Here is a 15,503-nt window from a genome sequence, read left to right on the forward strand (position 1 = left end):
ACCACGCTGTGATGACCCATTCGTGCGCCCACGGACACTTGCGTTGTGTCCACCTTTGGCTGCTGTGAATCACGCTGCTGTGGACCTGGTGTCCAAGTACCTCTCCGAGTCCTTGCTTTCAAGGCTTTTGTGAGAACATACCCAGAAGTGGGGCATGCTGGGTTGTGTGGTAATTTTGTTTAGGTTTTGAACTGCCTTCTTAGTCTCATACTTTTTGATACACAGGGGATAATTTTTACATGGTTGAATTTATAAATGTTTTATACAGAGAAAGTTCTTCTCTACTCAGAGGTGGGAAGCAGCCAGTTGCAGATTTATTATTAAAGATGTAACTCTCCGCGGTATGGTGTGAGTTGAGGCACAACTCACGGAATTCCTGGGAGTCTCTCTGGTGGCTGGGTCCCTGGGTGACGGGTGAGTAGGGATAAGATTAAGACCTTCCAGGCTTCAAGCTCTTCAAAGATGGAGGCCCTTCCCAAGGGGCCATGGCAGACACTCCCAATCCATGGGGCACGTAGCTCTAGCCTCGCAAATAGCCTTTCCCCATAACTTTTTAACTGCAAATCGCAAAGCCCATCAAAGCCGAAGGCCACTTGTGACTGGTGCTGCCCAAAGTGGGCTCCAGTCATGCTGTCTCCTGTTGGGGCAGGTGAGAGGAGTGGGGATAACGTGGGCAGCCCCCCCCCCCCCCCCGCCCCGGCAGTGCCCAGGGAGAGAAGGGCCCAGAGCAGGAGACAAGGAGCAGTGAGCCTTTTTATTGTGGATTAATTCACTTTGGATTGACAATTCCACACAATATTAAAACACTGTGAGAAAGTGGGTGTGGCACACCTGGAGTTTTTTTAAAAATCAGAAATAAAAACCACTAGACATCCAAAGGCAGGTGGGCTAGAACCTGCCAGAACCACAGATTGCTTCTGAAAACCAGGAACAAGTCGTTACAATGCTTGGCAATGGGTTCCGTGGACAGAGGAGGAAGAGGGCAGAGTGTCCGACGTATGGCTTGTTTTCAGGGGACCCCGTGGCAGGCTGGCTTATGTTAAGTGCTCCTGAAGGACGAGTGACTTTTGGTGGCCTCACTTCAGCCACCAAAACACCCCTGGTCACTCACACTTGGGGTGAGAGTCTGTGGAACCGGGGGCCTTGTTCTGCTCTGGCTGGGCCGGGGCTCTTCGCCTGATGGACAAGCTGCCCGGAGGCCCACAGCCGCCCTGGACCCGAGGCAGGGACACCAAAGCCAGCCAAACAGCACCTTCCTCCCAGCCCTGTGGGCTTACTTTCCCTGGGGCTGGAGGTCACAACCAAGCCACTTCATTCTTGGCCTGGGAGTCACCTTTGGGAGGATGGGGAAGGGATGAGTGTTCTAGCTCTTCCCTGGAGTGGGGGCCAGGCAGGCGGGCCCGCTGGAAACAACGTTGCACCGGACTGCAGACGCAGACAGGGACGCAGACCCGGAGACGTTGCACCTCCCTGCCTGCCTTCTGTGTACGACGTGTCCTTCATTTTTCCCGCCACGACACGGTTAGAGATGCTGGTTTCCCTGAGGCCTGTGCTGCCACCACCACCAGGTCTCTAATGCATGGGGCACTTCGAGTCCCTAAACCCTGGAAAATCGTGTTTTCAGGGTGGACACTTGTGCCAGGAACGCACAAGCAGCACGTGTTGTAAGCGCGCTGACGCTGCAGGTCTACACCATGCACAGTGAGTTCTACTTTAAATGGGGAAAAGGCTGTCCCCCATGTCCTCGCAGCGGGAAGGAAAACCACAGCGGGACATCTGCCGATCGCCACATCCCTGGGGTCTGAGGCTGTGGGCACCTAGAGTAGGCAGCTGAGCAGGTGCAGCAGTAAGGTGGGAAACCAACTCTCCTCACCCTTGCTCAAGGCCTCAGTTTACCTAGACCGCTCAGTTCCTGGGTTTTCTGACTCAGAAGCCTCACTAGGCCCAGGATGGAGCTTGTTACAGAGCTAGGGGTGGGGTGGGGTGGGGAACACATCGGCAGGCTGAGCCCACAGCAGGTCACGGAGCTGATGAACTGGGTTCAATCCCACTTCCCTCAGCCAGGGGTCCTCGACTATGTCCCTGCTGGCTTCTCCAGTCACTTGAGCGGGGGATACAAAGTGGGGCGGGGCTTGGAATGGCTGGCAGGGCAGGGGGCGGAGATAGAGGTGAGGTCTGGGAGCCTGGGGAGCTCCTGGTGCTGAGAGCAGGACCTCCTGCCTTGTTTGGGGCCCCGTGGATGGTCAGTGGGGGGCACAGGAAAGGATCTGACAGAGGCTCAAGGGGTTAAGGCTTCCATCACGGAGGCTTGCTCTGCCACCCACTCCCTGCCCTCTCAGGGTTAACTGGGCCCTAGAAGAGGGTTTGTCCCATCCTGCTGGGGACAGTGAGAGAGGCTGGGGTGGCTTGGGATCCCTGCCCAATGAAAGGTGGCTGCAGCCTGGGAGCCTTCCTGGCTTTCCCTGACCAACTGCAGGTCTGCAGATGCCAGGCTCCCCAAAGCCCCCGGTGCTCCCAGACCAGCTGGGGAGAGCTGGGTGCTAGGGAGAAAGACTCAGCCCACCAGCCTATACCCTGTGGGAGCTGGATGGAGGGTCATCTACTGGGGCCTTCTCGGCTCTGGCAAGGTCTGAGCTTTGACCCTGGCTGTGAGGTGAGGGCCTGGGCCTGGCAGCTGTCCAGGACCCTGCTGGCGCAGGCCTCAGGCTCTGACGTCCTCTGGGGCCGCAGGGGCAGAGCTGGGCTCGTTTCTTCCCACAGTTTGCCTGCTGCCCCATGACAGGGCAGGCGGGACCCGAGTTCAGGGCTGTCTGGGGTCCTGGTGGCCACGGGTGGCACTGGTAGAGGGGAGGGAGGTTCGTTCGGCCCCATGCTTTTGTTCCTTTAACTGTCCACGTCGTAACAAAGGCAAAAGTAATTTTAAAAAAGGCCTCCTGCCACTGACCCCTGATCCCCCGACATATCAAATTTCCAAGGCTGTTGGGAAGAGTGACGGACTGTACTAAGAAGCCTCGCACTTCCTCCAGCCAGAGCGCTGGGTCGAAGGGGCACAAAAGCGGAGAGAGAGCCTCTGAGGCCTTACGGCTGCTTCCAGGCCATTGCACACCTTTTCCCACTGCATCAGGCGGCCCTGCCCACCAGGGTGCAGCTCTGTGTGAACAACGGCCATTGGGATAAGTGTGAGTGTAGAAAAACCGAACCAAACGAAAACCCCGAAGAGGCGAGCTTGATAGAGTACGCCCACAGCTCCTCACTGCCCGCGTCAGCGCCATGGGCTCAAAGGAAATAAAACCCAGCTGGTCCCAGGGACCAGGGCGAGTTGCTGAAAATCTGTTCCTGGGATGGGTGGGGTCCCCAGGAAAGGGCAGGGTCACACATGGCTGCACAGTGACACGTGCTGTACAAATGCCATACGGTAGGGTGACACTGGGCAACACAGCGTGCGTCTCCAACTCAGAGCCCCCTCCTGGCCTCTAAACTCCACCTGTGCACCATCGCACAGCACAGCTTGGCCATGTGCCCAGCCAGCGGAATCAGATTTTAGCGGTACAGAATAGCAATGGTTTAAATGAAAAGATTTCCCCTCAAATTCATTATGAATCCCTACCCCCAAATTTCACTCTACTTTTAAAAAAGCACTGGAGCAGAAGGCTTTTTTACAAGTGGCCAATTGTGAGAGAACAGCTGGCCGGCCAGGTCACCCAAGTCACCTGGGGCCGGCAGCCAGTGCCCCCTTCCCTTCCCTTCTCCCGACTGTCTCTGGACCACAGGTCAAATGGCAAGTGAGGGTTTAAAACAATGGTGACCACAGCGTCTGGGCGTCCCAGTTCTTCCTAGCCGGAAGTGGTCGTGCCGCCAGCGTCGGTCTTTCGGCCAGGCCCTGAGGGCTACACTATTCGGTCTGAAAGCCCATCATTGCCCAGGGGGTGTCCTTTACCCCATCTGGGCACTGGCAATGGTTTACATTTCTTTTGGCATTAGAAGTTTCAGGGACCCAAAATGCTTTGCTTCCACTACGTACTGAATGATGCCCTGACAGAGAGAAAGGAGGGGGTGGGGGGGGGCGGGGAGAGCACAGGAAAAGCAAGCTATAGGATGACACAGGGCTTCTTGTCCTTGAAGGGGTTCTCCGAGGCGGGGACACCGACCAGCAGCGGGTCATTCCGGGCGTGCTGCTCACAGTAACTCATGAGTTCCGATGAGGCTTTGGAGACCTGAGTGTCAAGATGAGAGAGAAAAGGTAAGAAGAGGCTGATACATGTGTGTTCACAGGGGCACATTCATCACAGCCAAAAGGTGAATACCGCCCAGTGTCCATCCGCTAACGACAGATAAACACAAGGTGGCCCATCCACATGCGGGAACAGCACTCGGCCACGAAGAGGAGGGAAGCACCGACACCCGCTACGGCATGGAGGGACCTTGAACACACGATGCTCAGTGAGAGACGCCAGACACAAATGGCCACACGGGGTGTGATTCCGTGTATGTGACATGTCCAGAACAGGCAGATTCACAGGGACAAAAGAGTGGTTTCGTGGTTGCCAGAGTCTGGGGGGTCTGGGGGGTCAACAACTGGTGGGGATGAGGGTTGCTTTTTGCGGTGATGAAATGATTTGGAATTGGACAGAGGCAATGACTGCAAACACTGAACATACTGAATATCGCTAATGATAAATTTTGTTTTGTGTATTTTACCACAATTTTTAAAAGATGAAGAAAAGAAGGATTGAGCCTCCTCCAGCAGGAGACGCCCAGAGTTTGGACAGGAGAAGTCAGGATGAGATGCAGCCTCCTTAGGAGTTGGCCCAAGACCCCGTCCCTCCCGACAAAGGCCTGAGCAGGAAGAACCCTGACTGGACGTCGGCACGACCGAGGGGCACTAAACAAGCCTGTCTGTCTTTCCTCTCTGTACAGTCCCCAGCGGGGTCCAGTGACCCAGCGAGGGCACTGGCCCTTAGGACACCCTGTATGAGTCCCTAAGAGAGGAGGGAGGACATGGGAGGAGAAGGAAGGCTGACATAGGGAAAACATGGCATTTAGCATCTGGGGAGCTGAGGGTCACCACAAAGGGTGTGCCTGGGCCACAAGCCCCATTCCTCCTGGCCATGCGCTTGGGGGCACTACAGTGGCTGCTGTCCCATTCTGCTCACCCTGGGGGGACGGGTCACAGGTAGACTTGGTAGGGGTGAGCAGGACATGTCCTCAGGCCCTGGATCCCCAGGACAGGAACTGTCAGTCCAGGGCTCCCTTTCTCAGCCTCCTGTGACCTCCCCTGTGAGGCCAAAGGGCAGTGAGAGTTGTGTGGGGGCTGCTGGGGGTCAGAGGAGGCGGGGCGAGCGAGACCACACTCTGTAACACCTTGGCAGTGTCTGCGACGCTGCCCACCAGAACGCCGAGGACACCCCGATCCTGTCCTGTGCTGGGGGACGCTCCTGCCCTCAGACAGTGGCAATGGTCACTGTCGTGAGCATGCCAGCCGCTGGTGGGATCACTGCTTTTGATGAGCAGATGGCGCTCGGTTTCTAGAGTCCTATTTGGAAAGTACTCCTCCCAGACAACAAAAATAGTCATCGGGCCCTAAAATAGCTGATGCTGTGGCTCCAGCTTGTGCCCCCCACCCCGGCCCATCCCTGGCGCTGACAGGAAGGCGCTGCCCACAGTGCCAGGGCCGCGGCACCGCCGCACATCCAGGCCGTGGGGCACCTCTCATCTGCCAGGCCACGGCTGGGTCAGCCTTTCAGGCAGGCTGATGCTCTGTGGTTCTGACCGCCGCTTTGCAGGGACGCAAAACCTCAGGCGGGACTGAAGGGAGAGTGGGTCACGTCCTGACTCCCCTCCGCAGGGCTGCTCCCGAACATCAAACGGGAGGGATGAATCACAGCTCCGCTGGGGCTGGGAGCTGGCACCGCTCACAAAGAAAAACCACTTCAACCGGGCCCTTCTCTTTCTTCAGCCTGAAGGAATGCTTTGAATGTGCAGAGTTCTGGAACATTCAGCCACCTCCTGGGAGGCACTCCCCCAACTCCCCTCTCCTCCCCCCCAACAGCCCTCCCCCACCCTAATTGGCTGGCGGAGGCCCAGGGGTCCAGCAAAACCATCTCCCCCTCTCCCACTGCCTGGCCATCAGGTGCGAGTCTGTCTGTGCCTGGCCTAACGAGCCCCCGGGACCAGCAGCGCCTGGGCCGAGACAGGTGCTCAGGAAGGCGAGTGCGAGTGAATGCACGGCTGACAGCCGGTCCTGTGTTGCTGCCTGGCTAGGCCGGCGCCCAGACACCTCATCTGAGGCCACTCTTCACGCCTCCAGGAAGACACTGTCTAGATAGTATTACCAATTGCATCGGCCGGCCTTGTGTAGCGTGGATTAGCCTCTATAATGTGGGTGGGCTGCATCTTATCGGGGGAAGGCCTTAAGAGAACAGACTAGGTCCCTGCAGAGAAGACAGAATTCTGCCTCCAGGTGGCCTTGGGACTGGAGCTGCAACTCGGACTTTTCCCTCGGTCTTTTTCTTTTTTAAAAGATTTTATTTATTTATTTTTAGAGAGCGGGGAAGGGAAGGAGAAAGAGAGGGAGAGAAACATCAGTGTATGGTTGCGTCTCAACCCCCCCCCCCGCCCCCACACACACTAGAGACCTGGCCCACAACCCAGGCATGTGCCCTGACTGGGAATAGAACCAGCGACCCTTTGGTTTGAAGGCTGGCGCTCAATCCACTGAGCCACACCAGCCAGGGCTCCCTGGGTCTTCAGCCTTCTGGCCTGCCCTGCAGACTTCAGACTTGCCAGCCCCCTTAATGGCATGAGCCGATTCCTTAAAACACATCGCAGTTTCTCGCTCTCACTCTGGCTAAGTACACACATCCAAACGTCCCGTTGGTTCTGTTTCTCTGGAGAACCCTGACTAACCCAGTGGGCAGCTGGAGCAGGTACAATCTAGAAGCGTAACACACTGGAGGCTTCCCAGTGGAGACCCCCTGGTCCTCACCACGCTGTCTGCAAGCCCACGTCTGGGGCAGGAAACAGCCTCTTGGAGGCACCTCACCGTCCTTTGGAAAGTGGACATAGGCTTGGTGAGAAGGTTCCTTTGAAAGTGCCAGGCACCTCATACAAGCAGCTGTGACCAGCCACTGGTCAATGACCTTGGAAAGGAGGAAACGTGTGCCCTGGATGTTGTCCTGATGTCCCTTCACAGACTTCAGACTCATCTACATAAAAACAACGTGCCCACCTGCACCCCAGAATGTCACTCAGCCACTAAAAGGAGCGAGGCACTAACACTCACCACAGCGTGGACGGGCCTTGAATCCAGGACTCAGTGAGAGGAGCCGGACACAAAGGACACACAGTGTGTGATCCCATGTATGGGACGTGACCAGAACTGGCAGATCCACAGAGACAGGAAGTGGGCTAGTGGTTGGCAGGGGCTGGGGAGGGTGGGGGTGACTGCTAAGGGAGATGGGCATCTTTTGGGGGTGATGGAATGTCCTGGACAAGACACAGGCGGGGGCTGCACAGCACTGTGGGTGAACCAAATGCCACCGAGTTGTGCGCTTCCAAATCAATGGTTAACTTGATGTTATCCAAATTATTATTTTTAAAAAAATCTCTGCAGAGCTGATGGTGCAATGATGCACTTTTATTTTGCTTTGCATGTTCCTGGTCCCTGATGGGTTAAGTGTCTGTGAACAGAAACTGCTTGTCCTTTTTCTTTTTTTAGCATAAAAAGCAAACATGCTTATTTCAAAAAAAAACCCAAACCCCACAGCACAGAGATGAAGCAAGCAGGCGGTGAGAGGCTCTGTCTCTACCCTCCCCTGGACCAGGTCTCTAACCGCTGTTCACACGGGTTGTAAGGCAGAGATGAGGGACAGGAGAGAGAGCGAGCCTGCCTCCCGCCGTTGGTGGGCCGAGGTGGCTTTCCCTGGGGCTTCCAGGGAGGGATCCCCAGCACTGCGGTGAGGTCAGTGTTTATAAATCACTAGGGTGCATGGGATCACCACAACCCAAGAAGTAGCTTTACCTCAGCTGCATCTTTCTGCTGAGGAAACTGAGGCTTAGAAAGGGTAAGTGCACGGCCTGAGGATGCACAGCAAGAGGCACAGCTGCCGTGTTGGCCCATCCTCCTGCCCAGAGACCGCTGTGAGTCTTGGGCCTCTTCCTTTTCCTCTGCTGCCCTGCTCACCTTGATTCGCTGGATCCCGGCCTCGATGCGGAGCTGCTCCACCAGTTTGCGGGCCTGGGCAATGTTGTTAGTGGCTGACATTGTCTGCCATCAGCTCTGGGCCCCACCGTCCAGAGAGCTGTGGGGAGAAGCAGAGAGCGTGAGCCTGCTTGGGAGGCCCCTGGACTGCGTGCAGCCGAGGGCGCGGAGGTAGGGTGTCCCCACTCCTGGGAGCCCCCTGGCCCATTGCCGCGCCACCCCGTAGCCCTGCTCCGGAGACTGGCCACGTCGTGTGTCCTCATGTCAGAGGTGGGAGGCCTGGCTGAACCCCTCTTCTCCCACAGTTCCCTCCTATGGCCAGGCACTGGCTGTGACCACTGAGGGTCCCCAGGGGAGTTCACGAAGCCACAGCACTGGCTCCTGGTTGGCTCCAGACGAGGGACTTGGCAGGGAAAAGGCGTCAGTTTTCTCTGTCCCCTGCCCCTGCCAGGGCCTCTGGACGTGGCACTGGGTCACTCTCTGGGGCAGGGCCATCCTGGGCACTGTAGAGTGTTTAGCGGCACCCCTGGCACCCCCTCTTGATGCTAGGAGCACCCCCAGTCATGATGACTGCATTCGTCACCAGACAGGGCTCAGACTCCCCTGAGGGGCAGATCACCCCGGACGAGACTCCCTGGCTCTGTCTGAGGCAGATCGCCTGGGGACACCACACACTGTGGACCTGGAGTCTGTTACCCGCTCTCTGGAGGGCTGGAGCTATTTCGTTCCTTCCTTTATTCACTCAAACGCTCAACAAACTCTCACAGAGAAGATCTTGCCACATGCCACGCATAGCTCTGAGAATCGAGCTGATGACACTCATATGCACGTGGGTGCCGGTTCAGACTTCCACGCTTTCTTCTGGACCACTCCTCACCTGAAGCCCAGCTGTCTCTGGGACCAGCTAGCAAATGGCCTAGGCTTTCATACCCAGCTGCCCGGGTCAGGGCAGGAGCAAGAAGGGCTGGCTCTTTCCTGCCGCCGAGCGGCTTTGGGGTGGGTTGGTGGGACGGTCACAGGGGAGGGATTTGTGTCAGAAACTCCAGGACAGGTGCTTGCTAGAGACTATAATGCAGCGCCGTGCTCCCGCTGAGGATGCGGGGGTGAGGGGTCCTTCCTGTGTCTCCCAGCTCCTGGGAGTCCCTTTGGTATCTCTTGGCTTGTGGCTGCATCACCCCAATCTCTGCCTCTGCTGTCAAATGGCCTATGTGTCTGTGTACATATTTTCATTTTTTTTAAAAAGGTTTTACTTATTTACTTTTTTTAGAGAGAGGGGAAGGGAGGGAGAAAGAAAGGGAGAGAAACATCGATGTGGCAGATATCCATCAACAGGTTGCCTTTCGCACACCCCCAACTAGGGGACCTGGGCTGCAACCAGGCATGTGCCCTGACTGGGAACCAAACCTGTGACCTTTTGGTTTGCAGGCCGGCACTCAATCCACTGAGCCACACCAGCCAGGGCACTGTCTTCTTCTAAGGATACTGCCTTTAGTCACTGCCTTCACCTTAAGTAATAGAGTCATTGCAGATGACTCTATTTCCAGAAAAGCTCCATTCTGAGGTTCTGAGTAGGCACAGATGTGGGGGACCCTAACATCTGTGTAGATGGCATGCTTGGAGTAACCACTTCATGGGGGTGGATGATTCCAGATAAGCCCTCCCTGACCTCCCACAGACCTTCAGCTAATCCAGGTCCAATATGTGGGACCGCAAGCTGTTTTTCTGCACTAAATCCCTGTGGCCCTGTCTCCCCAGCACCCTTAGGAATCAGGGGTCACACGTCACAGTTTAGGGGATCAGCGTGCCCCTCCATCTGCTCCCTCACCCAAAAGAAGGCTCGCCGTTTACCAGGCCAACAATTCCTGCTTTGCTCTTATTTGAGATGGTTTCTATGCTCCTTCCAAAATATTTTCAGTAATATATTTTAAATTCAGACTTAAACTAGGACGTGCCTGCGGATTGACAGCGGTTGCAGGAGACGACGGAGGCTGCGCACGCACTTTGCCCGGTCTCCCCCAAGGGTGACACCCGGCAAAACTGTGGGGAGGCCACAGCCCGGGTGGTGGCTCCGAGGCAGGAAAGACACAGGACATCTTCACCCCCAGCGTCCCTCCTATGGCCCTTAGACAGCCACACCCAGGTCCCCCCAACCCACCTCCATCCCTGCAACGCCTGACGGCTTCTCTACACGTCGGTTCTATAAATGCACGCGTATGCTATGTAACCTTTCCCCACTTGGTGTCGTTATCTGGTGCACTGGGGGTGCTCCTGGCGTGAGGGGGTCGGGGACAGGAATGCTGTCCAACCCCCACGGCGCTCAGGATGCCAGAGGGGTACAGGGTGCAGGACCCAAGTTCAGGAGTCCTGGGAAGCCCCACCCCACTGGGCAGACATCTGACCAGGTGACGAAGCAGCGCTCTGCCCGCCACCACACGCTGTATTGCCATCTGCCTGGCAGTCAGAAGGGCCAGGTGGCTACAGAAAATTAAAGGCAGATTTTCAAGAAATGTCTTATTTGGCAATCAAAAGGAATGGACCGGTGACCAGCACGCCTCGGATGGTGCTCCACAGAGCTCTCCTGAGGGAAAAAAGCCCCAGAGGTTACATGCTGTACGGTGCCATTTACAGGCTATTTTTTTTTAAATTTTTATTGTTATTCAATTACAGTTGTATGCCTTTTCTCCCCATCCCTCCACCCCACCCCAGCTGAACCCACCTCCCTTCCCCACCTCCACCCACCCCCTTGGTTTTGTATTTTTGAAATGACAAAAGTGTGAGGATGAAAGAATGCTGGGTAATTGCTGGGGGCTGGGGCTGGTGGGGGGCTGGGGCTGGTGGGGGCCTGAAGGACGAGGGTGACAGGAAGGTCCTGTGGGGCTGGAAACGGGGCATGGCTCCACTGGCAGAGGGTCCCTGCGCCTGCCTCGGTGATAAACTGGCGTGGAACCTAATGCACACGCACAGAGCTGCGGGAATCTGAACAAGGCCGGCGTGCTGCCTGGACGCCCACACCCGGCTGTGATACTGACCAGAGACTTGGACGAAATACTACCGTTGGGGAAAGCAGAGTGAAGGATGCAAGGAATTTCTCTCTGTGATTTATTACAACTGCGTGTGAATCCACAGTGATCTCCGTCAGAAGTTTTAATTTAAAAAAAACCCTTCATAGGGCGGGCTCCCAGAGCCCAGCAGACACCCCGCCCCCGCTCGGGTCACAAGAGGCCTGGGTGTCGGCCCTGGGCGCATGGGGCCAGCGTGCGGGCTCCAGAGCTCTGATTCAGCAGACAGCTTCAAAGCAGCCACAAAACATCCAACTCAGGGAAAACCGCCCTGCTTCAGCTCAAAAATACCTAAATTACTCAGTGCTAAAAATAGACGTGTACAGAGAACAAACGGGTGGCCTGGGAGTGTTTTCTTCGGGAGGCTGCGAGTCCTGTCCAAAGTCCAGTGTGCCTCCAGGAACCCCTACCACCCTACCCTGCCACCGGTGCAGCCCCAGCTGTGGTCTCCCCCAGAGCATGCAGCGCTGGTGATGATCTAGCCCAGAGGCCAGCCAGAGAGGTGTGTGTGTGTCTGTGTATGTGTGCATGTGTATGTGAGTTATGTGTGTGTGTGTTAGCGTGCATGTGTTTGTGCTTCTGCCTGAGTGTATGTGCCCATGTGTACACAGGTGTGTGAGCGTGCGTGTCTGTGCACGGGCGTATGATTGCTTATATATATTTGTGTGTGTATGTCAGTGTGTGTGTGATACATGTGAGCATGTGCGTGCGTGCATGTGTGCGAGAGCACCAACATGCCAAGATCCTGACACTGATTGCGTCACCACAGCCCATGCAGCAGACTCAAGTCCTTGTCCTGGCTGTTGTCACAGCCAGGCACTGACTCATGGACCAGCCGTGCCCTCCGGGATGAGACCAAGGCCGGCAGAACAGGCAGCATGCTGAGTCAGCCTGGGGAACGCTCCTCACCAGCTGCCTCTCCACAGGAGGCACATGACGAAGCAGACACCCGACCTGGCTCAGCAGGGCCCGCAAAGGCCCGGAAGCCAGCAGGGCCTAGGGAAGCTGGGGGTGGAGCGGAGGTGGGGTGGAGCAGGCTGCTCCAGGAGGGAGGGGTGACGTGGTCAGAGCTGCTGGCAGAGGTCGTGTTCTTAACTCTGCAGAGAGGCTGGTTCAGGCCTGGTGAGCCTGAGGACAAGACTTGGGGTGAAGTTAGCCTAAAAATAGAACCTTGACAGACACCACCAGGCCCTGGGCTGGCCTCCCAGTGAAGGGCTGGAAGTCCCACCAGATTGAATCTGGCTCCTGCAAGGACCGTGAGGCCGCCTCTCCCCCGCTTCCCGTAATCATTGCGAAGCTGTGATAAAAGGGAGGCTAGTCACCCCCAAATACTATAGAGTTGAGCTAAGACATGAGGCTCCAGTGCACAGAGGGATTAAACAAAACTGTGGAGAGAGCCGGCCTTTCTTCAGCAGGAGCTGCAGGTATGGCAAAACCTGGTTTGGAACAGTTTCTCCCCTGGGCGTTACTGACACCGGGACGGTCACTCTCTGTGGGGGGCTGTCCCGGGCACCGCGGGCTGTTGAGCAACATCCCTAGCCTCACCCACTCAATGCCAGGAGCTCCCTCAGTTATGACCGACACAGATGTCCCCAGACACCCTCAGTGTTCCCTGAGGGCAGAATTTAAGGCTTTATGGAACTCCTTTATCAGAAGAAAATCTGCAGCCAAAAGAGGCTTATTTAGGCAAATTTTTTGGAACTGAAATGGTTCAGTTTGAATTGAAATAATCCTGAGTAAATACTGAAGCTTGTTCCAAAAAGGGGTTTAATTTTCTCAGTGTCCAAACCCTCTGGGACTAGAAGTCACTCAGGGCCAGAGCTTCCCCTGGACTCAACCAACACCACATTTGAAGGGGACAAGAGCAGAGCAGTGGAAGGTGCAGCTGCCACGGGAAGCCGCAGACCTGAATCAGCCCCAATCCCAAAGCTGTGTGGCTCTGGGAAAGTTACCTCCCCTCTCTGAACTCTGCTACAAAGCTCAGAGCGACACTCCTTCCCTGCTGGCAAACCAGGTCCTGCCCACAACCATGCAGAGGGGACCTCTTTCAGAGACCTGTGGCAACCGCCAAATATAAATGCAGCTGCTGCAGGGACAGAACAAAGGACATGGGGACCTGGATGCTGTGCCCAGCGAATGGGGAAGGGCCAGCTTTCAGGAAGCCACTGGGAATCCCACTCCTCAAGGAACTTGCTGTGCCAAGATGACCACTCCCCTCCCCTGCCCAGGGGCTGCGGGGGCCAGGATGGCATGAAGCAGACCTGGCCCAGGGGAGACCTGGGCAGAGTTTGAAGGTGCCGTATTAAAAATAAGAGTGGATGAAGTTAGTGGGAGAGCCAGAAATTGAGAGTCCGTTTTCATGTTGTCTGACTTAAAGCATGGAAATCCCTTCCCCTTCTGAGCCACAATGTGAGACTAGATTCCTTTAAGCTCTGCTATGAGTTCAGAGAGTCCACGATGACAGTCACACCTAAGTCACCTCCATGTCACTTTTGGACGCTCTTAGATGCGTTTTAGCCTCTGCTGGCCTGAGCTGCACAACTCTCCTGGAAGTATCAGGGAGACATGGGGCACTTTCCGTGGGTAGGACAGACGTAGGCGTGGTTTCTGAAGATGCAACTCGCAGGGCGTGTCTGGACGTGGGGACCTGGGTCTGCCCTGACCGGGGTCTTAGCTTCTTCGGCCAGAACACCCCAGGGTCATTCTAGAAGCTGAGATGGGTCACAGTTTGTCACTCTGTGGCTCTGTGATCTGGGCGATCTACAGTCACGGCCTCTGCCTTAGCCGCCTGGGCTTGAGATAAGAATCTTTATCTGCAGGCTTCAGCTCGCACAACAGTGGGCTGGCTAACACGGGCAGGCTCCTGCGGAGGGCACCCAGGGAAGATGGAAGAACAAAGAAACACCTGCTTACAGGCACTGGAGGGCTGTTAAGATGGCGAAGAATTTCCAGTCAGGGGCCGGGGGAGGATGGAAGTCCTAGAGCCTGGCTTTTGAGGTTACTGTTTCATGAGGGGAGGATTTGCTGGGAGGTGGAGTGATGTCTCCATTGGCCTCGCAAGGCTAGAGGTATGGAGGCTGAGACCCAGGGTCTTCCAAGAGGAGAGAGCTGGGTCGAGCTCCCTTGGTGTGAACGGGGACAACAGAGCGCGACAGGCTGACAGCAAGGGCACACAGGAAGCAGGCAGCTCCGACAGCGGCTGTAGCTCCGTGCTGAAAAAATCAGTGCCTGATGCTGGGCAGAAGTGGACATAAATCCTCCCTGGTGACAAACGTCATCATCCTAGGCTTTAAACGATTTCTACAAACAGGCCTGCAATCACAACACACAGCACACGAGGAGAAACGACTAGGCACGCGCGGACACAGACCACGCGAGCACCAACCGGCAGGAGCAACGGGCGACACAGGCAGACCGCAGGGTTCTCTGCGTGGGAGCTGGTTGCGACGTTAAAATGACCGTGTTAGGTATGTTCGAAGAGATAAATAGGTGAGATGGGAATTTTAGCAGTGAATCGAAAACTACAGAAGAAGGAACCCACAGACACATAGAAAGTGCTAATGTCTGAACTGTAAGAACACAACGGGGAGGTCCGGTCAGGACGGTGTGCAGGTAAACGTGGTACTCGGAACCTCTCACAACCACATCAAAATTACAGCTAAATTACGGAACCACCACCATTGGAACCGCCTGAAGTCTAGCTGAACAGAAGTCCTGTAACTAAGGATATAAAGAAGAAGCCACACTGAGTCTGGCAGAAAATGTAACTGTGACAAAGAACAAGGCATTTTATTTTATTAAATATTTTATTTACTTATTTTTAGACAGAGAGGAAGGGAGGGAGAGAGGGAGAGAAACATCAATGTGTGGTTGCCTGTCATGCGCCCCCCATTGGGGACCTGGTCCGCAACCCAGGCCTGTGCCCTGACTGGGAATCGAACCAGCGACCCTTTGATTCACAGTCTGGCGCTCAATCCACTGAGCTACACCAGCCAAGGCAGGACAGGGGATTTTAGAGGAGTGGAAAATGCTTATCATACGGAAGCAGAGGTCTGCACTACATTTACTGAATTTGGAAAAATGCAAAGTATTTGTAACTTTCTGGTTGAAAAGCTAGATAGCTGTATTGTTATCAGCCAACCCCAGTTCTACCGTACTCGAGTCCAGGAAAACTTTTATTAATCAAAGAAGAAGAAAGTTGGTGCTCGCGTCGGAAGGCCAAACAGATGACCACCAGTCATCCA

The 15,503-nt window shown here is 55.5% G+C and overlaps 1 protein-coding gene across 2 annotated transcripts in view; it reads right to left on the reverse strand.

The window, feature by feature from the left end:
* Window positions 1-735: 735 nt before the first annotated feature.
* GNG7 (G protein subunit gamma 7) overlaps window positions 736-15,503 on the reverse strand; it is a 117,301-nt gene continuing 102,533 nt past the window's right edge. For both annotated transcript variants that reach the window (XM_053910408.1, XM_024569176.4), the window contains exons 3-4: window positions 8,183-8,300; window positions 736-4,214 (exon numbers count right to left, since the gene is read on the reverse strand). In XM_053910408.1, coding sequence (XP_053766383.1) covers window positions 4,089-4,214; window positions 8,183-8,263 — 207 coding nt within the window. In that variant the 5' untranslated portion in view covers window positions 8,264-8,300 and the 3' untranslated portion in view covers window positions 736-4,088. The remainder of the gene's footprint in view (window positions 4,215-8,182; window positions 8,301-15,503) is intronic.

Source organism: Desmodus rotundus, chromosome 9, assembly GCF_022682495.2.
Source record: "Desmodus rotundus isolate HL8 chromosome 9, HLdesRot8A.1, whole genome shotgun sequence".
In the NCBI taxonomy this organism is placed as follows: domain Eukaryota; kingdom Metazoa; phylum Chordata; class Mammalia; order Chiroptera; family Phyllostomidae; genus Desmodus; species Desmodus rotundus.